We start from the raw sequence: 25,576 nt of genomic DNA, 5'->3' as shown, positions 1-25,576 counted from the left end.
ATTTGATTGCTTATTTTTTGGCATTCCGCCATCTTACCCCACACATACCGCCAACTTACCCCGGGGCTGAGGTAAGTTGGCGGCTTTTCCGCGTCACATATTTTTGTCTCTAGAAATAAAGACAACGCATGAGATATTTTCATAAAATTCAGAGATGTTGCCAACAGTCTGCCCTTTCATGCAACGTGTTCTATTTTGCAAGATCAAAATCAAAGCGGTAAAAAATGAAAACTGAAAACACCGCCAACTAGCCCCGGTCTCCCCTACATGCTGTTATTTATGTGGTTTTTATTTGAGGCGAAACTGAGTCAGTTCCTAACCCCAACTGCTGTCAAATGTATGAACTGACAGCAGTTGGGGTTAGAACCTGACTCAGTTTCAGGTTCAAGCGAAATCGCCATTAGTCTAGAATTAGACTTCATCCTTGACGGCTATTGTTCAACCGCCAGAATAAACCTAAAACTTTGGTACACAATCGGGTATAGCGAATCAGAAAAGGTGATTAAATGTCAGTGATTGAACAAATATAGAATGGATAAAGGTTATGATGCAAAAACTTAAGGTCCGTCCAGGTTAAGTCTTCGGTACGGATCAATACCTTGACCTAGGTAACTCCTCCCAAGTAACCAATAAGCATTATAACGTAGCCTAATATCTGCTTTAAATGCACATATAAAGTAGTCTTAAAGAGCCGTGGCGCGCTAATTACAGATATAATACTGGTATTATGCCAGAAAAGGCGTAATAGTGCTATTACTGTGCAGAGATTGACAGCTCGTTTTTGCAGCACTAATGCTATTATATAGCACCATCTTAAAAATGACAAATTTGAAAGTCTACTATTTGCTCAACTATTGCTATTAGAGAGCTTCAGTTGGCTGTCATTGTCCGCCATGGTTTTAAAACCATTTCTTATTGCTCCTTGATGAGCAAAAGGAAAAATTTTAAAATAACATGTTCTGTTTAAAACCGTAATTTGCTCTCTTCTAATGTAATTGTAATTGCATATCCTTAATGGATTGTCGTTCTCACATGATATGAATATTTTACGAAAATTACCTTTAGTAAGTCTCGAACTGAGGCAGCTTGCCTCGTCCTTCACGGGAAGTGCGCTGCGCTTGCTGCCTGGACTATATTGCATATGTTCGATTGAAATGAAATATGCCGAATATAATCTTCATGAAGAGTTGCTTGAGCTTGAGCTTGTGCGACCACCCCTGGCTGCTACTCCGTTAACCGTCTGGACTAGCTGAAGTTGCACAGAGAATAAGTAGATAATTATGCTTGGGAATAGCGAAACATTTTTCAATGCGCAACTCCTGGTAATCCTAAAATATTGATCAATACCGGCGCCGGCCAGACCCGAACGTAGATCGCGGAAGGAAAGGGAAGGAATGGTTAGTCCGATACTTGCTTTTGCTAGAGGCCGTATATACTACTGCGCACTCCACAAGTATCACAGGAGGATGATATTTTTGTTAGTAAGAGAGTATAGAAATTGGATCACTTCTTCTTTACCGACGCCAGAGAGGTGACTTCACTATCTGGACTAGATATCGATCCACCAAACTCATAGACCGGGAACCAATGGCTTTTTTCCCTTCCGAAGTAAGACGTGACCACAGATTTTTTCACTTCAGGAAAATCTCAACGACCTCGGCTGGAATTAAACCCAGGCAAATTGGAATGAGTGGCGATCACGCTCACCACTCAACCACCGGCGCCGTCAATAATCTTCATGAAGAGTTGCATAACGAATAAATATTACATTACAATAGCATTATATCGGCTTTCTATTTGCTCTATAATGGCACTAAATGCACATGTAAAGCTTACATGCTTTAAAGATCCTTGAAGAATGTACGCGTTATATTAACTTTATATGCTATATTTCTGCTGTTCATTTATGCATTATTAATGCTAATATAGAGCTTTATTGCATTGTTAATCCTGTAATGGATTTTCAATGCAGCATTATTGCAAATGTATAGCCAATATAGTGCAATGGCTTAATGCTTATGGTTACTTGGGATATTTGATTTAGTCACATAGATGCGAGTATGTGCAAATCCCAACGTTGCCGAAACTCCATAGCATCTGCCTCTTATTGTACCGTGTTATAATAATCATAATGCTATTCATGTGGCATAAGAGCAACCACTGATACTGATTTTAAGCGGGCAAACCCTACATAGTTTCGTTACATGGGGGATCACGGTGTGTTTGATTGAACCAGTTTATGCAAAAACACTCAGTATATCTGAAACTTCGGGATAAAATTTCCTCTTTCATTTGCGACCACCATCAAAATTCAAAATTATCCGTTGAGGAGTCCAGGGAAACTTTTTTTTAGAAACTTTTGCCCGTAACAAAATAGGTTTTATAATGGAACTAGTTACTATTTCTGCTCCTAGATGGTTCTTTAGGCATTCAAATAACACTAAAAGTGAGAATCTGATAAATAATTCAATACTCTACAACTTATGAAATCATCCAAAAAGGTTTCCTTAGATTTTAACGAAAATATGTCTAAAATTGGAAAGTCTAATCTTTTATCCGAAAATTATAATTGCAGTTTCTGAAGTCTTTGAAATAAGAAGAGAGAGACAAGTATTGACCAACTTTTTCCACGGATTTCTATATCGCTTTTTCGTACTTACTCGTTATTTTGACGCATTTCGAATATTTTGTTGTCCAATCTCTATTGTGATACTACAGATGATAGTGCTAGACCGCTATCTCTCGATTTCAACTAATACAGCAATAAAACAGCAAACAGAAAAAAAGCAACTTAATATTTGTATGCGAGGCAGAAGCGTCAGATTTTGATTAAAAATATTTGGCATCACTCCCATTCAGATAAATTGTGAGTCAGTTTTGGATTTAATGTGCAGCTAACAACTATATCGGATAGCTACCGATGGGGAGAATCTGATGTAAAAAATCCATCTTAACTCTTCATTTATTGGGACTTCAATATGGTCGCCATATTGAATCAATATATTTGTGGGCATAAATTCCCTATTTTATTTTTCCTTGGCTTTGAATTGAGTCGTCTCATATTGTTTATTAAATTATTTTGACAAATACCCAACAGTGTCCATTGTAATTAAAATCATTAATTACAGTGGACAGTTGAAAAAAATACCTGATGAAGGACATTTTAGGGATATCAAGGATCCATCATTGAAGAAATAAAACCTCCAAATCTAACCATGACATAACTCAATTCAAATCAAAGAAAAAGGCAATAAGGAATTAGTATCCATTAGATCCAACATGATACCTAATTATAAAAATGTTCCAAAATATCACACTTTCCTTTAACGAAATTATCGTCAATCACAAGGAAATAGCATTCGGTGGCGCTTTTCCTGGTAGTATGCTTTGCTTTGTATTACCTACATATATCTAGTACTAATTAAAATTTAGGGCAGTTTTATAGCACATTAAACTCTGGTTGCACTTGTGGCGTGCTATAAACTATCAATTATTACTTTGGATCAATGCGAAAAGCCCTGGGAAAGGGAAAGTTGAAAACAAAATCGATAAGCGACTGGATTTCTGCATTACTAAAAAGTCAAGAGATCGTTGCAACATTGAGAGAAACTAAAGTAACTGAGGAATCCGTGCAACACCTGTTAACGAGTAGGTACAACCCAGTCAAAAAGGGCAAGTTGCTGGCTAACGGAGGGCTATTTGCCAACTCGGATGTGCTAATTGCCCTTCAATTTGCCAGCAAATTGCTGGCAATTAAGGGGCTATTTCAAATGCAACATTTGGGCGATTTGCTGCCGTCATGTTTTAGCCGCTCCACCCGCCGGTAAATCACCCAGGGAACGCGCCATTTAATTGCCCTTAATTGCTTAATATTAAAATTAAAATACTTATTTTCGGATTCATTATCTACTTACATGTACTTACCAGTATACTAGGTAATCACCACCAAACTATAGCAAGAATGAATGGTGAAATTGGCATTGCACACCAAAACTTACCACAATCTGACTTTTATTAAGAGTTTAGGTCAGATATCTTGTTCCACTAAAATTTACACACGATTCCACAATTTCCCACAATCGTTGGCTAAATAAAGTGCACTAGACAAACAAAATACAAGCGAGAACACGCCAATTGTTTAAAAAAAACTATTTTAAGTTAAGGCAAACATGAACCGCCATGTTTGAAAAACGCAAAAACAACCAAGTCCATTTCAGCTGCCAGAAAATTTGTCTTAGTATTGAAATTGCCTTTAAATCGCATTCGCAAATTGCATTTGTTCCTAGGAGCAATTAGCACACCACCCTGTCAAAAATATGCGGACGAACATGGTCAGGCGATTTAAAAAGTTTGACGTTTGACTCAACTCGCCTGTGCTAATTGCCCCTAGGAACAAATGCAATTTGCGAATGCGATTTAAAGGCAATTTCAATACTTAGACAAATTTTCTGACGGCTGAAATGGACTTGGTTGTTTTTGCGTTTTTCAAACATGGCGGTTCATGTTTGGCTTAAACTTAAAATAGTATTTTTTTAAACGATTGGCGTATTCTCGCTTGTATTTTGTTTGTCTAGTGCATTTCATTTAGCCAACGAATGTGGGAAATTGTGGAATCGTGTGTAAATTTTAGTGGAACAAGATATCTGACCTAAACTCTTAATAAAAGTCAGATTGTGGTAAGTGTTGGTGTGCAATGCCAATTTCACCATTCATTCTTGCTATAGTTCCTAGTGTAGCGATAAGTTTATGTGAGTAGATAATGAATCCGAAAATAAGTAATATTCGTAATTTTCATATTAAGCAATTAAGGGCGATTAAATGGCGCGTTCCCTGGGCGATTTGGGGGCGATTTAAGGGCGGGTAGAGCGGCTAAAAAATGATGGCCCAAATGTTGCATTTGAAATAGCCCCCTAATTGCCAGCAATTTACTGGCAAATTGAAGGGCAATTAGCGCATCCGAGTTGGCAAATAGCCCCCCGTTAGCCAGCAACTTGCCCTTTTTGACTGAGCATGTTCATCCGCATTTTTTTTTGACCGAGAACCGCAATCGACCAAATGCCTTTGATGCACACTGAAAATAATACACGCTTCATAGTCAATATCATTAATTAATAAATCGAACACTTCCCGTGTTCGTTTTATTAATTAGTGATATTGATTCAATAAGCCGCAATGAACTAAATGAACACCTCAACACTTCATAAAGATTTACAACAACAAGTACCCACGAATGTATTCACACGCTTTTCTATTGGAACACTTCGGGTTAAATAGATGTAGGGACACGTCCCCAAAGGAGTACCGAAGAATACCCAGAAAAAGAAACTGAAAAAATAGTGAAGAAATTACCCGCAAATTACCAGTAGTTCAGCTATAATAATTTCTACAAAAAAAACTTAAAATTGGGTTATCATCCCCTTATGCGATAAGTACTTGGCCAACTTTTCCCAAGTCAAAATCGTATACTACTGGCCCCACATCAACCAGCGAAGCATTTGTAGGAAGTAAACTCTAGTTGAATAAGATGATCGACTGGTGGAGGCTTGTATCGGTCCTATCCCTTCCAGCAGTAACCCAGACTGCGTAAATATGACAGTTTGGTTACTGTATCACTATGCATATGGAGGTTGCTGTCTGCGTAGGAACCTGAGTAGGGAAGTAAAGCTCGGAGACAGCTCTGACTCACTTTACCAGTTACTTACCCCAGCTGATGACACTGCATAGGAAAAAATGCTGCTTCGAAATTATTTTTGTCAATGCACTGAGCTTCACTCATTTAATATTTAAAATGATTTTGATCCGTTAAAAGGTGACCTAGCCTATTATTCATTTTATATTTTTTGGACATGTATAACTCAAAATAATATTTCTGTAAAATTGTTGCGTTCAGTCTCAAATGTTCCAGGAGATACTGCGTTTTGAACGAAAGTGTAAGAATAGTACTGCGGAGCATCGCAGAGCAACTTCGTACTTCCATGTTTTAAATTGCTGTAAATGAAAGGTGTAAATTACAGAAAAACAGAGCGATATTATGGAATTAGGATTTCCGTGTATATATAAAACGACACATATATAAAACGTTTCAGCTGATAATCGGAGAGACTTCTTCTCTGGTATTCCCAACGGCGTTTTTTGTGAAAATGGAAGTCGAAAGATATATTCCTTCATACCTGACAATACCATTCGAAACACACGGAACAGAAATTACACAAACCACGTTAAACACCAATCAAGGACAGATTTCTATGTGCCTCCTTTGTATTCAGTTGGCATTTCTTGCCCGGAAGATGCTGAGAAGAATACATCGCAACATGTTCTATTGAAAACTATTCAGCTAAGTTGTACCTCGTTTGAAATACAAAAACGCACAGTATTTCATATTCGAAAAATATTTCACTTATTTTAGGCAAACGATTACAATATAGCAAAACAGAACAATACGTTTGAAAAAAATATATTTAATTTTTAATCAATGTAAATAGCTGTTCCCAATCTGTGCTACAGTTTGTAAGCATAAATACTTCTACACGAAGAAACAAATCTTTGCCGTCTTCGAACAGAAACAGCACGATGCCTAACCGAAAGAGAGGGAAAACAAACAAACCCACTCCACCCCACAACCAACCCAGCCAGCGTAATTCTTCGTTTCTAACCAAATGCCGGCATGCATCAGAGCGGGCGGCTTCGCGGCACAAACACGCCAATGCATGGCACTGCTTTTTTTTTCTCTCCTTCTCATGCTTTGTCGCTACTTCAGTCAGATATCTACTCGATCGCGAAAGGGGTACGAAAATTTGTCTACCCCGCACACACAGAGTCGCCGGAGTTTCGATGCAGGCGGTGGGATTCTATAAAATAGTCGGCTGGGTGAAATTGAACTTCAGTACCGAGTGAGATGTGCAACGAATAGAAGCAAGATTAAGTAGTACAAATATTCAGTGTACGGACTGTTGAAAACAGAAAACGAAGTGAAAGAGATCTAGTGAGGAGATAGCTTTTACATAACCGTAGTTGCTAAAACAACGATACTAAAGTGCTCCGTTCACAAAGGTTAGTTCCATTCGTTTACGTTTGGTAGTGCAATGGGGAAAACTGCTAGCGTGTTTTGTAGGAAGTGATTAACGTGGTATGATTTCGGAACTCACTACACTTAACAGATTACCTATTTTGAATCATCGTCGTGTAAATATTTTGTGTTTTGCAAGAGAACATCGCCACTGAGAAGCAACAGCCTCAATATTACGCAAGTGACAAGGATTACGAGTTTTTTTTTTTGCAGTGCCCCGATCTAGGACAACGATGATCACATCGGTTGCATAACTTTGGCGGGACAGTTACTACGACTGGCCGCCCACGTCTTACGGTTGAGCTATTGGGGTTGTTGGGTACATTTATGGAAGGACCTGAGCCGTCAACGGCAGAGGAATGGTACAGTGTTGTAACCGATTATTACTAGTGCAAGGCAGTTGAAAAACAATTCCCACAATTTGCATTTTTTGGAGTTGTTTTAATTGTTACCGAGGCTTGTTTGAACACCCATGGCAAAAAGGTCTCTTTGTTAGTCTTTTCATGTACAAAATGCACAATCTCTTCCTTCGACCTTTGGGTCGAGGTGGGTCTTTGATGCTTTTCGCTAATAAGTGTTGTGAAAATCAACGAGGAACTCCAACAACATCAGATATACATTGAGAAATGGCCGCTGAAACGTGGTTTGACCGTATGATTGGTATAACCTTTTATACCAACATCACCCTCACATCTCGTGAAGATTTTTCAGCGGTCATTGTATTGATGGACAATATTTGATCTTCCAGCACTTGAACAACATTCAAGGCGGTCAAAGCAGTGCGGTTCGTTGCTTGAATGCATTGAAGTCTTTGGTAGAGTACATAGAGATGTGTTGCTATATTATAAATGTTTGTTGAAAGAGATGCTGTAGATTACCATACGTTTTTGGTATGGCGCAAGTCAGCATTACTGCAAGAACCCACATTTGCATACTAAAACATTGGAAAATGATGCATTGAACATTAAGATTGATTGGAAAACATAAAATTTTATTTATCATTTTGAAAATATGGGGATATGAAACATATTTCAAGTTATTTTTCAATTAGAATTCCAACCGGAATCCTTCACATAGGTCACTTGAAAATGATTTTTTTTTTAAATTTCAATAAATTAAAAATGATTCATTACAATATAATATTGCGAAAGACAATGTATTTTTTGTCATGTCATCTTAAATTGTGATAATCAGCATAATAGTTTAAAAGGCCATTGATGATAGATTGTATGAAGTTAAAAAGAGTCTTTGAAAATAAAGCCATTTTATTTAGTTTAAAATGACACCTTCAAGGAAGTCTGACCCTCAAACTAATAATATATAACAATATATTTTCGTCAAAACTAAAAAAAGGCTGAAAAGTGTCTTTTTGGGGTTTTCATGACTATTAGAACTATATTAAAGACCAAGGTAGCATAGGAAATTTGAAATACATAACATTCAAGGCAATAAACAAATTATACAGTACATCCGTATGTTTTCGACAGATCGATAGTTATTTTCTTTTCAATGGTTGAAGTTAACCTTGAGAACGGTTCATTTGAAATGACGACAGAAAAATAGCTATTTGGAGGTGATAGCTGTGCGAACTAAGCAATAGTAAAGGTGTTAACATTTGTCGTTGTGGTAAGATTGATATTTCTCTTGTAAACTCCATTATCAATGTACCATTGTAGTACGTCTTTGTTATAATAATTGATAGCTAAAAATGTAAACCAGATCATTATTAGACTAAATTAAGGGTAAAACCATTTGTCGTGCAACCCCCTTTTGTATACTTCCGAATTCATAGTCTAATCAATCACTAAATCGCTGATTTTCTTTCCACAAGAACGGATCCCTTGCCAAATTAGATTTTTTTTCGCGGAATTATCAGCGAAATCAAACCGAAATCTACCCGAACCGCGAGCAGGAACAATGTAGAATTCAAGTCCCAAGATCTAATTGAAATCAACTTTCGGTTTCATCGTCGACCAAGACATATCCATCGACTTAAAGCGTATGCACTCGAGTTCTGCCCAATGTTTCATATTTAAGGTTCTAATTGTTGATGTTCAACAGTACCACTCCAACGGTTAGTTTGAAAGTTGCCGATAGTTGTAAGAGTTTCCATGTACTTTTAAATCACTTTTAGGCTAATTCAATATCCTTGTCAGCTCCAGAGTTGGCGCTAGTTGATTCACAATTCAAGAGTACTGATTTCATTTGAATTGTTCTTAGTGACAAATTTAGGCAAACTGAATTATTTACAGTAGCACAGCATGTGATTGTTGCGTCGACACCAGATACCAGATTTCATTATGTTTTGTATTCATCAAAATAACAAGCATTATATAAAAATTGTAAAATTTGCTCGATCATGTTTTGAAAGTTTGCACTTGAGACTTTTTAATTCAAAAATACATATGCGTGAACTATTTCGAAACTTCTGCAGATGTTCATATGCGTCTTGCAAAAACGCCGCAAGATTCATTTCTTTCTATGTTTTTTCCCATTACACTTAAATACGTATTGAAAAGGTCCTAAACGTCAAAACAAAACCAATTATTTTCTTCATTTATACGATTTATATTTTCTAAGTTAAATTTAGAAAGTACAATAAATGAAATTCTAATTGAAAACCACATGTAGTCTGAAGTACTGTGTCATCCTTTGATTTAACCACTTGCATCTTATGTTTGTTTAATATAAACTTAACCCATTATAACCCAGGGGTTTCAAAAAGTGAGCCAAATGCAGTGATATCTTCAATTCCACCAAAAAATGTATCAAGGATTATGGGAAAAATAAAATCACCGCTTAAAATGGTTTTGAGAATGAAAATATCTCGTGCAAAAAAATTCGTACGCTTAAATAAAAACAACAAATTTTAAGTTGTTTGACATATTTCTTCGGATTTTCTGATAGACAACACTTCTTTTACACCTGTAGGAACGTTTTGTCACATAATGGAATTATTAGCACGAATTCCAACAATAAAATTCAATTAAATGTATTGCTTACTTTTCAGCCGCCATTTGCCCCAACTATGCATGGTTCAAAAATGTAAACAAAATTATAAAAAATGGCAGTTGTCTTGTTTCACAATGAAACATGAGGTGCAATGATCCCATTAGTGCAATAAAAAAGCAGTTAGATGCCAAAATTCTGTAGTAAATACGCGTAAACCGATGGATAGTTCTGCGTATGAAATTTCATACGCTAGGATATAATGGGTTAAGTTGGCTACATAGTTTTGAAATAGAATACTTCTAACTTTCAATATATGGGCTCTGTTTTAAAATTTTTAGCCGGAATTTTACCCAATTTTTCTAACGCTAATATTTGCCATTGTACAGAACAAAAAATGATTTTTACACTATCTGGTAAAAAATGTGCACTAAAATTTTGTAACTAATTCAGTAAAATGAACAATCACTAAAAATAACGAAAATAATGGGTTTTGTGAAAGCAGTAATTATCTGCGCAATGATTGGTCCGTACAATTCGACCAAGCAGCGAGTGTTGCTAGCAGTGCCCATTTGTCATCCAATGAACAGCGTCACATGTATAAAAATTGAACATAGGAAAAAATCGTCAATTTGTGCTCCGACGTCGTAGGCATAACAGCTACTGCATTACATGTCAGCTAGCATTCTTCGGTGACAATACATCCCATAACTGCCGCCAGGCACTGATACACTGAGAAACAAAAATATGCAGCGTTAGTATACTTTCTATTCACGTCTCATTTATTCTACTGTGATTTTTATGCATTTTCTAGCATATACCTCTAGGAAGCATTCATTAAGTGGATAGACCGAATATGCATAAAATTTACTGCAGAAGAAACGACAGACAGATAGAAAAGTATGCTGTCAAAGACTAAATAAAGTTCTGCGTGTAGTATTTCATTCCAATTATGCACTGGGCGTGCCAGTTTCATGCGTACACAGAAGATACAATAAGCAGTTACCACAGAAAAAGCAGAACGTTCTTTCTTTCGGAGCTGAATAAATGCATTTCAAGCGTGCGCTGGCGATGGGGTGGTTTGGTGCGAGAGAACCGCGCTCTCTTACTCTGTTAATTATGTATAGCATTAGACATGTTCAGATAAATGCACCACGGCACGTGCTCCAATTTATATTGTATTTTGTTTATCAGGAATTAGGAATCAGTAGCGTCTGGCTCAAATGGCACGTTCTTCATAAAGTATGTTTTTTTTGTTTTAGTGTTTCGGATTCTCCTCGTCAGTAACTAGCACCATCTGGGTGTCCAGTTAGACTATGTATCTGAACTAGTACCCAAATTAGCACTAGTTAGACACTAAATTCCAAAAAGTCACACGTCTAGCGTGAACACTAAACCAGTGGCTTATACCGAGTGATGTCTCGATAGTAAGCACAGAGGTTCTGTTTGCCGACGAGGAATATGAACCGAAACTGTCTTTTGGTATAAGTACCAAACGCCTGGAATTATGCAAAATTCCCAAGTGGCAAAAATTTTGGACAAGACCAATTTCTTTATGCATGAGGGCACATGCCTTACATAAAGCACGTTCTTCATGTTGATCGGAGATTTGTGCCTTGCCAATAATCGTCTTTTCATCATTTCCTGATGGGAAGGATTGGGTTAGGGGTAAGGAAAATAACGACACAGAATAATTAAAAAAGAGCATTCTGCACCCCCAGAGGAATACTGAACGATCTGCAGGTGATACAATAGCAGGAATTAAACTTCCAGCTCCCGGAGGGATTTAGAATTTTTATTTAAGCAGTAAGCGGATATATCAACACACCCGAGGGGATATTGAGATAACATAACGACAACACCCCCGAAGAGATATTGTCACTCAAATACGGCTAAAACTATAACTCTTTACCACACTGGGTTGGGAACAATAGCATATCCTTCAGTTTCAGCTCCCTGTACATAGGTTCATCTATGCATGGAGAACCAAAAATGTGGATACGTAATTGCATTACTACAGGTCAGTTGCATATCAAATGATATGATGTTCCGTAATCGAATTCACAAAGATCATATGAATAATACTCAGCGCGTTGAATAGTAGCCATGTGGTAATTGAGTTTGCAATGTCCGGTCAGTGCCCTGCCTAGAATACTGCAGTTGTGCTTGGAAAAATGCAACAAATTCTTTGATATTTTCAGACTCACATCCGGCAGGAAAGTCTTTATTTGAACGCAAGTTTGCAAGCTACGCCAATGGTTGGCATGTTCGGATGCTGCCCAAAAGCGAATCTTGCGTTTTATCCAACTAATCGGCAGTGGTAGAAGTGGTTTTGGACCAACGAAGTCAGTCGCAGCGCCAACTCCAGCCAATTCGTCTGCCCATTCATTACCTGTAATACCGGAATGACCGGGTACCCATAGAAGGTACAATAGAATTTGAAATGCTAAAAATAAATTCTTTTACCGCAAATTCCCTGTGGAAGTTCTGATTGTACGCCACACAGAATCGCAGATTTTTGCTTGGAATACGGTACAGTATCTACTAAGCGAATAAGATTGGTTTAATCTCATTTCATGACAGTAGACACCAGTACCGACTCGATCCTCCAACAAAGAACCGTCGGTATAACAAACTAAGTATTCTTCAAGTTGTCGCTCCATCCAGCCGAACAGCCACTCGCGAAGGGGAATTCTCACATTGAAAGTTCTAAAAGGAAAACTGCATGTGAGTGTAAGGTTACCGGAAGCAAGTGCATACTCATCCCAAGTAATCATTTGGGGCCACAGTCTTGTGCGTCTAGTTGCACAATCTATTGAGTTACTGTTCCAGAGCCCAGAGACATTATGCACAAAAAATGCTACTTGTTTCAGAAACACATGTAGTGGCTTTATGTTCAAGAGTGTCTCTAGAAAAGCAGTATGTTTTGTCAAGAGCGCACCAGTCATCGCCACCAAGACCATCCTCTGAAGATGGTTTAACTTTGATTGGATTGTCATGACTTCTCCCTTCTGCCACCAAACAAAATACCCGTATGCCAGTATTGGTCTAACAATTGTTGTGTAGATCCACTGAATGTACTTGGGTTCGAGTCCCCAAGATTTGCCGAAAGCGCGTCTACGGTGCCGGTGGTTAAGTGGTAAGCGTGACCGCCACTCATTCCAGTTGGCCTGGGTTCAATTCCAGACGAGGTCGTTGAGATTTTTCTGAGGTGAAAAAATCTGTGGTCTCATCTTCCTTCGGAAGGGAAGTAAAGCCGGTTGATCCCCGGTCCACGAAATTGGTCGATCGATATCTAGTCCAGGTAGTGAAATCACTTCTCTGACGTCGGTAAAGAAGAAGTATATCCAACTTCTATACTCTACTAACAAAAATATTCTCCTCCCGTGATTGGAACAACTGATAGCCCAGCATGAAGACACCATTGCTCAACAACGCATAAGGCTTGTTGTATCAAATCAAAAAGTGTGTTAATGCAAATAACGATGATCATTATATGATAATCATCGGCGAACCCATACGTCGCAAACCCAAGCTTATTAAGTTTCCTCAACAAGCCATCGGCGACAATGTTCCATAGAAGTGGTGACAGCACACCACCTTGAGGACATCCGTAGACACTCAGTTTCCTTATCTCTACTTGTCTTAACGATGAGCACAGATGTCGGTTGCTAAGCATTGCGTGTATCCAGTTCGTGATATATGAAGGTACTCCATGACCTCGTGCTGCACCCAAAATGGATTCGGAAGACACGTTGTCAAAAGCATTTCAATTTCAATCGCCCATTTCATCGATTCGGTTGTCATAATTCTACGAGTAAATGCCCAAGAATCAGAACTACCTGAAAAGAACTCAGGCAGTCGTCAGTGATGGCTCCGTACAGCCTGGAAAGTGTGTGTGTGTCAAAAAGACAGTTGAGTACTACATCTTCGTGTTCACCGTCAGCAGTTCTTATTGGACTGACATAGAAGTCTTTCGATTTCTAAAGTAACTTATTTAATCTACTAGTCTCGTTGAGTCTTGAGACATTTGTGCAGAGGCTTTTACAAACACTTCGCTCGGATGATCGAAGGGCATTTCTGTATGCTTTACGATCTAACTGAAATGCCTCCGACCCGTCCCTGCGTCTGCGATTCCAAGCTATTCTACATAACTTTTTGAGTCGAACAAATTCGGAATTCCACCAAGGTATTCATGTAGAAGCACGCTTAACTCGAAGAGGACAAGCCTCTTGGTATGCTACTACTATGAGTGAGCTTGTTTTATCCACGACCTCATCCAAGTCACTTGGAGATTCAATCGTCGGAAGATACCCATGAAACCTAGTCGCCAAGCCCTCTTCGTAGACGTCCGAGTTCGTAGATTTAGGATTACGATATGTGACGATATCTAGCGAGACGTTTTAATGATCAAAAAGGATGTACTAATGATCAGATAACGACAGGTTCTAGCTCGTTTGGTACGAGCCAGTTTGCCAACTCATGCGTAATACCGTTAGAGCAGAGAGTTACATCTAACACCTCTTCTCTGCCAGCTCGTGCAAATGTTGGGTGGTTTCTTGCATTTAAAATGTGCAGATTTGTACTACTTAAGTATTCCGTTAATTCGGTGCCTCTAAAATTGATAACGTATGCGGAATGAAATTTGGACAACGCTTCCAGCATTAAAACAAAAATTCAACCGGTTGCAAGGCATCATACTAAACGTCATACTCTAGGCACAATTATTTTAAACATCCAGTGTTAATTTCGACCCGCTAGGAGATACCATGTGAACGAAATGGCAGCGAACGCCCAATCTGGCACCTAGCTATTATGCCAAAAAAAAAGTTTTGACGCATTGGAGGATTACGACATACTTTTTGTACCAAAGGCTGATAAACCTCCAAATGTACCAAAATTTCGCCCAAATGAGGATTTCTGGAATAATTTGAAGCAGAGAGTATATGCCAATAATTTTCGACCTAAAACAAACTAACGTGATAATCAAAATTAAGAAAGAAATTAAGAATATGCCAACATCAATTTTTTTGACTCCTTTGCAAAAAGTTCCTGTAAACTATCATAAAGCTTCTCGAATGGGCTCAATTTTTTTTCTACATTAAGTTAATAAGCTGACAAATGTTTTCATACAGAGAGAACATTTAATAAATGGTTTTCTACAAAAAAAATTGCCTTTTGAATTTTGTCCAAATTTTATTCCGCATACGTTATCTGAGCTGCCCCAAATTATGTGGTGGGCATTTGCATCACTGCCGATTATGAGAGGAAACCCATTTCTACCACAGTATGATACAACCCTTTTTAAATCATCAGAAGGTGATGGTTCATTATACCATGTCGTAAGAGGCGACTAACAACATGCTAGGAGTTCCTAGGCCGAGGTTTTGTTCCGTACCGAAGACTTAATCTGGGCGGACCTTAAGGTTTTCCATATTACCCTCTTTCCAGTCTGTATTTAGTGAATCACTGACATATACCTTTTCTGATTCGCCTTTCTTGATTGTGTACCAACGTTTTAAGTTTCTTCTGGCGGTTGTATATTAGCCGTAAATGACGAAATCTAATTCTACACTAAGTATCAGAATATATTAATATACCGGCACTTCCACGCCAAGGTTTAACTTCCAAAGCTTTGGCTTAAAAACCGTTTTTAAAAAATGGAAACTTTCATGCAGGAAATTTATTGAATTGGCCTAAGATGGAGCTGTCGAATTTCACAAAAAGCTTTTTATGTTGCAAGTGATCTGTAGTTGTGTTAAATTAGGTATTTTTCTATTATATTTGGAACCGTCTACCGACAAATCTACATTTACGAATACCTCCAAAAGTGACTTCTTGAGGTCTCATGAAGGCCTGACACTAGCTTTATGATACTTTTGCTTTTCTAAACAGTAATAAAAATCTCAACATTCAAGAACTTCACTTTGTCAGAAAATGTAGGGCCATCGGAAGCTAAAACTTCGTAAAATCGCACTCCTGGTCCTTTTTTCAGTGCAGTACTCTACGTCACTCGTTCAAATTTGCACCGCTCTTATGGTAGTCGGTATTTGCTAGTATTACTGTTCTCCCATCCATTCTGGTAGTCAAACGGTGGGATAGCAAAATTCTTACAAGTTTCCTATCTCATGCCTCCACGCGATTCTAAGTCTATTGATGACATTTGGTCCTTAGACCGCAGAATGAGAGGGTGCGAACAGAATGAGAGGGTGCGAACAGATCTAGTCGAGAAAACATTGCCGTAAAAATGAATAGTTGATCGGAAATTAGCCCCAATACGACTAATCTGACTAGTATCTATGAACACGGCTCAATACGTATTGAAAATTCGCCGCGTCTGTTTTTATGAACCTAATTTAAAGCTCCGTTATTGCTAACAAGCCCGTGCATCAGATTAACAATCCTTTATATTTCCCTTCAGTGTTCGGTATTATCGCTCGTATACTTGTATTCCACAAACAATCCGATATGGAAAATAAGAAATACTTTCCTTGATTTATAACATCTCTCGCTATTTTTGCCTGTATAATGTGTTATCACTCGGTAGTTTTCAAGCCAATAAATATATCGTAGAGAAGAAGTAGCGAATTCTGTCCAAATACTGTTGCAATAAATAGTGATCCGGCCCATTACGCGGATAAGATTAGCTTTTCTAGGCAATACTCCCACGGTCGGCCGTGTGGAGTTCAAATTGCTTTTGTTTAGGGAACATAGTATACTCTCGGTAGCCGGCTGCCCAGAGTTTAAAAATAACCAAAAACTAAACAAGATCATCTCTTTTTCGAGTGATCGTGCACTCGAAGACTAACTAAACAACTACCTAATAAAATATGCTTTACAGGTCGCATCGTTTGCTTGGAGCGAATCCTAGACCTGATACCCTTCCAAACCACCAACTCCGCGACACCTATGGAAGAGTCTGATGAATCGTCGTCCTTCCGTTAAGTAGGTGGAGCATCAACACTTCCTGTCTACCTTATCCTTTATCCTTCCCCGTGAACGATGGAGATGGGGGCGGCCGGCAATGATGGCTATCATGCTGTTGAGGTTTTAATATGGGTCGGATTGGTATGAATTCCTACTTACCACTTCCTAAGCAACTCTTATTAGATAATCAGCAGTCAAACATGATGAAGTCAGTGTGCAATCCGCCAAAATCATCGTCACAACGCAACGCAACGCAACGCAACGCATCAGAAGGTGATGGTTCATTATACGGCAAATATGCCGAACAATAGACGCATTTCTTGTTTATGTTGTCAACAGTCATATTTACCGTGACAGCACAAATATCGCGAGTTGTGATGTAATATATTGACATGCGTCAATAGCACTATTCGCAAGTATACATGAACGAGGCATTTCACGTGAATTTATCATGCCATTTTGTTGAAAGCTACGAAGACGGGGTTAAGTAGCTTTCCAACATAGAAGTTTCATTTACGGAATTACGGTTCTTGAACCAAAGCTGTAGGTTTTCCTTCCTGCACAAAGTGGGATAGATTCATAGTTGCTGTACGTTTAGGCTGAAGATTAATTTGTGCTATATAATCGTCTATAAAGAACACCGAAATATGTAGGGACATTTGAATCCCACGATTTGCGAAGAAACAAACGTCCACTGTGTCAGAGATTCGCTTAACACAGCAAGGGTAAGACCCACTACACTCCGTACGCGACTGGCATATTTTAGTCCTGCCAGCCATTCAGTGCTCGGCACGGAGAAACACCTGACTCTTGTTTTCATTCGCCTCTTACAACATGGGAACAGGAACCCAGTTGATCGGTTCTTGGTTGAAATACTTCAACCCACCGGATGCCACACGGCCTCTAGGCTGGTTTTGTCCGGAGAAAGATAATAGACTGTTATTAACCTCCTAGTGGACCGCAGCCGGATTGCCAAGTTATACGTAATAGCGTTGGAGCCGAGAGTTACATCTAACGCCTCTACCGTACCAGATCGTGTAAATGTTAAACTATTCCCTACATAACCTACATGGAATCCAGAAACTACATTTATATTACGTATGCTACAATTCTACTGCAAATTCTTCCGGAATAAAATCTCTTGCTTCGTGACATAGATAAATGCCAAAGAGTTGCTTTGTCCCGTTCAAAATATCAAAAGCAAAATTAACCCCTAAGTCCTGCCACTAAGTTAGTGTCGGATTCTGATGAGACGAAGTCGAAACGCAAATTCTATTACTAATTTAGTTATAGGTTATGTGCTCTTCACGCGCAAAGATGGTTTTAAACAATTTTCTCCTTAATGGATAAAAAATATTTTTTTATCGAAACTGTTCTCCACTAAGGAGAAATACCTTTTTACCTTCCGATACTCAATACAACCCTTCTAGAATATTTACAATATCCTCATTGGATGGAAGCGATAGTCGAAAACAGTTGCAATTGATAGTATTTTTCCGTTTTCAGTAATATTGCAAGACATTGAAGTGATTTTGTAACTTTATTTTCACCATTATCTGAAACTGTTCCTGGCAGCACTGCTTCAACGGAATCCAATCAGTCTAATTGGAATAACTTCAGTTCTAATGATAAAACTAATGGTCAAGTGTAAGACATTAGCCCCAGTTATTAGTCTTACTACTTTTTGTAAACGAATCTTGTTAATGCCAAAAGTTATAGCTGTTTAAAAATGTTTTTATTTATAAACAACATGGACATGAAAAGGTTCATACAAAACTCCAAACGATTTGCTTTTACGAAGTAGTTATTTTCTTCCAGAGCAAAACCTTAATAATCTGTCCAACACCAAATCAATTTCATAACAATCGAAATTATCCAATACGGTGAATCGTGACATAAGTCTAGACAGGTACACCGACACCCACGCGTGTGCAAAACCCCTCTTCCAAACAAAATCACTTTCCATCTCGTCCAACCGCTGGCAATGATCGGTGCATGTCACCAAGCAGCAAGCCTTCGAAGTCAACTAACCGTTTAAAAACTCTGCACAACAACAACAAACGCTCGGATGACGCATTCACCCACACGTTTTCGTTTGGAGGTCAGTGAAGCTCCTTTTTTGCCCGGTCATCAGTATTCGCATAACTTTTGTGTACACATTAGGCCCGAAAGTGCGAGGTGATCGCACCTGCGATCATCACTCGTTGTCTCCATTGGTCAGTGATGCAAGACGACCTCATTTCGTAGGTGTGACTTTTGATTCCCAGGCGCAAGTGCCTGACGCCGACCAAAAAAACGATGACCAGCACGCGGTTTACTGACAGCCCCCCTACCTCCATATCAGTGGTAAAGTGCGGTTGATGCTTTCATAGAAATTATCCTACACCTCAAAGGGGCTGCGCTAATCCACATTCGTCACGCTCGGAGAACTGCATCTCCATTTAAATCGACTGAACAATCGCCATTGTTTCAGCCTGTCACACGCGGGACGAAATGTTTCCGCTCTGCGGCAAAGGTCGGATGCAACTTGCAGCGAAAGTAAAAGTGACTGATCACCAACCTGGGGTCTCAGCAGACATTAGTGTATGGTCTGTTTCTTTTTGCAAAAGTTGTCACTATTGAACCTCTTCCTGATTCGACGCCACTCGAAGCTGCCGGTATGGGTCTGTGGGTTTGAGGTACAAAACTTGTTTCGCATGCACTATCCGGAGCAACAGGCGATGGAAGCTGCGCTGTCTTCGAGTCATCTCGGGGCACCGCCGATGGTCCGGCCATGTAAAAATAATGTTATTACGCTCTGCTGGTCGAGAAGGGGCTATTATCTCATTTCTTGATGTTTTTGTTTCGCCTTTGTTTTGGTTCCACGAAGATACGCTCAGCGGAAACGACCGGGCGAGGGGGAGAGGAAAGACACTGACCACACTAACAACGTTGTTTGGCAGAGTACAGGTTATGTGCACGATTACCATAATGCCGAAACGGGCTCACTGGGGCTGCTGTTAGGTAATCGAGGTTCGAAAATTGGGACACAAACATATGAGCGATAATTTGAAAGTAGGCCAATTTTGACCGTGTAATTAACGTATTTCAGATTGTGTCAGACTCTAAAGGTTTTGACCCTTTCCAGATTGAGCCGCGGACTGATTTATGCTTTGCTTCACTTTTTTCAGACACAATATGAATTGGATAACTACGGCAGCACTGGTAGTGCTGTTGACCCTAGCATCCGCCAATGCCGACGAATGGAACTGGCTCAACGACGGAGAATCTTTTTTGGAGGATCTTGTCCGCGAGAAGCGCCAGGATGCATCCCAAAACGTAACTGAAGTGGCCGACGATGACATCCTGAATTTCATCTTAGATAGTGGCCGTCAGGGGCGCAGCTTAGAAGGATTCGACGAAGTTTATAGTGATCCATCAGTACAGCAAGCTCTGCAGAACTCGGATGATGTCGAAGCAAGAAACATCATCAAGGAGAAGCTCTGTGCCTTGGGTCTAATGCAATGCGATGGGGAGCTCGTTGATGGAAGACGACCATACCTAAATCCACAGAATCTTATTTACGCTCAGCCCGTTGCGCTGAAGCCAGTTGGACGTCCGATAGCTACTATCCCTGTCCGCGGTCCTCCTGGACCACCTCCACCAGGTCCTCAGTATGTTCCCAAACCTCCACCTCAACAGAGACCCCACCAAGGACCGTACGGACCTCCCCAACCAATGCCAGTTCCTAACCGTCCCCAACAGAAAGTTGGCTTTGCGTCCCAGCAAGCTTCCTACAATGGACCGAATTCTTTCTCAGGTAGCTCCCACTACGGTGGATCCTATTCTAGCCAACCTGGTCCCTTTTCACCCTATCCCTCCAAACCTTTAGGTCCAATCTATGAGGGCGCAGATATCCCGTATGAGTTCGAGAGCCCCAATCGACCAGGTGTCATTATCAGTGATGGTCCAGGTCCTTCTGTTGGAAAGCCGCCCGCCGAACAGCATATTCATCACCATTACCACCACATCGAAGGCGGAGGTGCTGAAAAGACCATCGTCGTAAACAACCCGATTCCCTTAACCACCGGTGTTCTCGCGGGATCATCGGTCGGAGGCAGCTCGCTAAACACTAACAACCTGTACTCGTCTAGCGTTTACGGATCGTCCGGTGTTCCCAACGGAGGTTTCAATCCCTCAAGCAGTAAAGACTTTGACTATCAAGATCTCAAGGGATCCATCAATACTGGTTTGGGCCAGTACGGAAATTATGCTTCCCAATCAAAACCGGTTAGCTCTAACGTCTACAATCAGGGACCTGCAACGTTTGGAAGCTCCGAAAATATCATCTATGGAACAAGTGGTTCTGGAAGCTCCGGTAGTAACAGTTTGAGTGGAGGTTACGATGTAAACCAAGGAAGCTACCAATCTGGTCAAGGAAGCTATCAGTCTGGTCAGGGAAGCTATCAGTCAGGCCAGGGAAGTTACCAGTCTGGTCAAGGAAGCTATCAGTCTGGCCAAGGAGCCTATCATACGTCAAATCCTAATCTGTACAAGAAAGAGCTGAATCTTAAAGGGCCAGCTACCAACCAGAACAACTTTGCAAGCAACTACAATAAGTATAGCCAGCAGTACAATGGCCAGTACAGCAACCAGCAGAACAACCAGAACCAGTTCGGCGTCAATAGTCAATACGGTCAAAATTCCAGAGCTGAAGAATGCGTGTGCGTCCCATACGAGCAATGCCCCGCACAGGACGTAGTTGGTCGACGAGATGACCTGATTCTTCCGCTAGATCCACGTAACTTCAAGACCGATATTCAGGCTGATACGGAACAGGTCGTAATCACCGATGCCAACGGAACCATGACCGTTATCCACGTGCCGAAGAACGTTACTGCACAATCTCGTTCTGCAAACGTAACCGATACATCGGCCAAGAAAATCTCCAAACGAGAAGCGGCCGCTGCCAAGAAGGCCGACAATGATGATGACAAAGCTAATATTGAACCGGTAAGTTTGTGTGCTTGGTACTAACATGAAAACAAAATTCAAAACCTAACAACTTTTTGGCCTATGCTAACAACACGCTTACAACAACTGCGTTAACTACCTTTGCTGGGAAGAGACTTTTCTTGTACTTCATAACTTTGTATGTGTGAATGTATGTATCAACACCATTCGTGATCTTGACCTTTTGGACCCAGAACACCTAAACACAAAGACCATCTAAATGACACCAACTCCTCGATTAAACACTAAAACAATACATGCTGACATAAGCTTTGGCTTCGCTCACAAAATCAACCGGACTAAGTTCTAGGTGCTGCACTTTCAAAAGTTCTCTGACAACAGATGAAATTCTGAAGACGCAACGGTACAATTCGCTTATGACCTCACCTTCTAAAATTGCCTCGTTTAATTGTATTGTTTTAGCGTTTGTTGGGAGGAGGTGGCCATCATGGTGAAGGAGGTGGAAAGAAAGTTGTTCCTACCTTTGGAGTGTCCTTCGGTCTCCCGTTTCCTTCGTATCCCTTGAATCCCTTCGGTCCAAATCCAGCCGGGAATCCGTATTTTGGTTCCATCGGTGCTAATGGTCTGAACCTTGGGTTGGTAAATGTGAATCCTTTGTTTTCGTTACAAGTCACTAAAGATGAGTATGGTGATAAACTTTTAAAGCCTCTCGTTAACCTTCATGTAACCCCTACGGAAAACATTGTTCATAAAGTAGGAAGTCTACTAGCTGCAAAGAAGCAAAACATTTTGCATGTATTTAATCAACACGAGCACTATCACAATCACATCGGCTATCCTCCACCACCTCCTATCTACCGTCCACCCTACGGACCACCACATATTCACGGGCCACCTCCGAGTTTTGGTCCCACGGGGCCCAATCTCATCTTCACCAAACCACCCGGACCGGTTTATACCGGTCCTGGTCCGATCTATGAAAGACCTCCTGGTCCGATTTATGAAAGACCTCCTGGTCCCATCTATTCTGGTCCTCCAGGCCCTATTTATAACCGACCTCCGGGTCCGCCAGGTTCCATCTACAACCGCCCTCCAGGACCACCGTTCATTCCAAATGGTCCCCCTCCATCCTATTATGGACCTCGCCCACCATTCTTCCGTGATGCCACATCTGCCTCTGATGGAGATCTAGATTACAATCCAAATGACGTTGGCAGAAACGCAAACATTACCTTCAACCAGAGGGCGCCACCGATCGGTAATTTCGATTACCAATCGGTGTACCCCCAAAACCAACCCGACTCCCTGAACCAGAATAGAGTAGACTATGCGAGACAGTATCAGAACTACCAGAGTAGTAACGAAAGACTTCCACCCACTCAGACCATTCCAACACCGGCACCGGGACATTCCGAAGGTAGTAGCATCGTTAGCTTCCCGCGTAGTCGCCGTGCAACTGACGTAACCGTTCCGGACCAACTGGAACCGGAGGAACCGGTCGCAATAGGCAATGCCGCAACGGCACCAAGCGAGCAAGTTGGGGTACAAGAAAAGTCTTTCACAGCTGATAAGGTAATCAGTTATTCACCCTGGAGTACGAATTCAGCTTTGCGTAGTACTCACCACCAGATCTATGTGCTTATTAATTATTTTTCTGAAACAGAGACAAGCTTACTATGGACCACGACCACAGCAGTGCCCTCAGCGAAGCGTTTGTTGTCGCCGGCCGGCTTATCGTCAACCGCCTACCCACGGTAACCTAGGCCAGTGCGGAATACGAAATGCCCAGGGTATCAACGGTCGCATTAAGAATCCGGTGTACGTCGACGGAGACAGCGAATTCGGCGAATACCCCTGGCAAGTGGCTATCCTCAAGAAAGATCCCAAGGAGTCTGTTTACGTTTGCGGAGGTACACTGATTGATAATCAGTTCATCATCACCGCCGCTCATTGTGTCAAGACGTAAGTTCTTTATAGTTCGTTTAATGCCAACCGACTAATGATTATCTATTCCACCATCCAGCTACAGCGGCTTCGATCTTCGCGTTCGACTCGGAGAATGGGACGTGAATCATGATGTGGAGTTCTACCCGTACATAGAACGAGACGTCATATCGGTTCAAGTTCACCCGGAATACTATGCCGGCACGCTAGATAACGATCTGGCTGTTCTGAAAATGGACTCTCCGGTAGATTTTACCAATACACCTCACATCTCACCGGCCTGTTTGCCCGATCGGCATACGGATTTCTCCGGTCAGCGCTGTTGGACCACCGGATGGGGTAAGGATGCCTTCGGAGACTACGGAAAGTATCAGAACATCCTGAAGGAGGTAGATGTTCCGATTGTAAACGATTACCAGTGTCAAAACCAGCTGCGTCAAACCCGTCTTGGATATCAGTACAAACTTCATCCAGGATTCGTCTGTGCCGGTGGAGAGGAGGGCAAGGACGCGTGCAAGGGAGATGGCGGTGGTCCATTGGTGTGTGAACGTAACGGCAGCTGGCAGGTGGTCGGAGTCGTTTCCTGGGGTATTGGATGTGGTAAGGCTAACGTACCCGGGGTGTACGTCAAAGTCGCTCACTACCTGGACTGGCTTCAACAGGTTCGCGGAAGATTCTAGAGTATCCCGCCAGGGGGTTCGTATTTATTGACGACTCATATTTATTGTGTATAACGGAAGCAAGCGAGAACTAAACCAGTGATACTCACCACGATTCTGTTTCTGTATGTAAAATGATAGGAATACACTTCAGCACAAATGAAAATGAATGTAGTGAGAAGAGTACGATTTGAATGAAAACGAACGATAGCTGGAGTTAAAGTGTACGATGCTATGTGACAGCATTTCTAAATATATGAAAATTGCTTTATGTAAATTTTTTTGTAGAAATTTAGTATTAGAAAAATAAGCTACGAATAAATTATTTTATTTATTCCGGATGAATAAATCTTTGACCTTATTATTATTTTTACTTTTTAACAACATTCAATTAGCTAGAGATTAGTACCACAGACTAACAGACATAACTCATAGCTGGAAAATGTCATGGTTATGACCAGTCATCTGGCTACTGGTCGCATGTTTGCTCGTGACATGTACAAGTTGCGGATTCTTGCGACATGTGACACAAGCGCGTGTACTATGACACGATACATTTTCCCCGTGACATGTCATAAAATTTGTACATGTTTCAAAACAAAACTAGTTTGTCAAGCGGCTGTACATTTACTGAACTGTGACATGTATGTTCGTTTGCGAACGGTCGCGACAATAGAAAAACAGGTTTGCTTGTTATGTGACATGTCGACAATGAACCGGTATTGAAAATGGGTAAAATATTGGATACCGTACTTTGGCGGATAATTGGAAATATAGAAAATGAGATAATTGTATTTCTTTCAACATTTCACAAATAAATATTGTTTGTTATTGCGGTTTAGAGGTATTGAAAATCAATAGTTTTAGACATTTTAAACGCACACTGGGAAGTAAATGCGTCAAAATCGAAAAAAAATCATCTTTTCATTCTTTTTTTTTTGTTTGTTATTGCGAGTTAAGAGGTGTTGAAAATCAATAGTTTTAGACATTTTAATCGCACACTGGGAAGTAAATGCGTCAAAATCGAAAAATTTTCAACTTTTCACAGATAAACATTGCTTGTTATTGCGAGTTAAGA

At 40.4% G+C, this 25,576-nt stretch overlaps 1 protein-coding gene across 1 annotated transcript; it reads left to right on the top strand.

The window, feature by feature from the left end:
• Window positions 1-6,867: 6,867 nt before the first annotated feature.
• Window positions 6,868-24,847, top strand: LOC131690510 (uncharacterized). The gene is made up of 5 exons (XM_058976351.1): window positions 6,868-7,050; window positions 20,113-21,934; window positions 23,279-23,467; window positions 23,559-23,857; window positions 23,919-24,847. The coding sequence occupies exons 2-5, from the start codon at window positions 20,120-20,122 to the stop codon at window positions 24,517-24,519; spliced, it is 2,904 nt and encodes a 967-aa protein (XP_058832334.1). The 5' UTR covers window positions 6,868-7,050; window positions 20,113-20,119; the 3' UTR covers window positions 24,520-24,847.
• Window positions 24,848-25,576: the final 729 nt, after the last annotated feature.

This window comes from Topomyia yanbarensis, chromosome 3, assembly GCF_030247195.1.
Source record: "Topomyia yanbarensis strain Yona2022 chromosome 3, ASM3024719v1, whole genome shotgun sequence".
NCBI lineage: Eukaryota > Metazoa > Arthropoda > Insecta > Diptera > Culicidae > Topomyia > Topomyia yanbarensis.
Note: the sequence above shows the minus strand (reverse complement) of the source record. Positions and strands in the feature narration are given on the sequence as shown.

Coding starts and splice junctions, on each gene's coding strand:
- LOC131690510 (XM_058976351.1), top strand. CDS start 20,120: ATGAATTGGATAACTACGGCAGCACTGGTAGTGCTGTTGACCCTAGCA. Junction 21,935..23,278: donor ACAAAGCTAATATTGAACCG/GTAAGTTTGTGT, acceptor CCACCCACTCAG/ACCATTCCAACACCGGCACC. Junction 23,858..23,918: donor GCCGCTCATTGTGTCAAGAC/GTAAGTTCTTTA, acceptor TCCACCATCCAG/CTACAGCGGCTTCGATCTTC.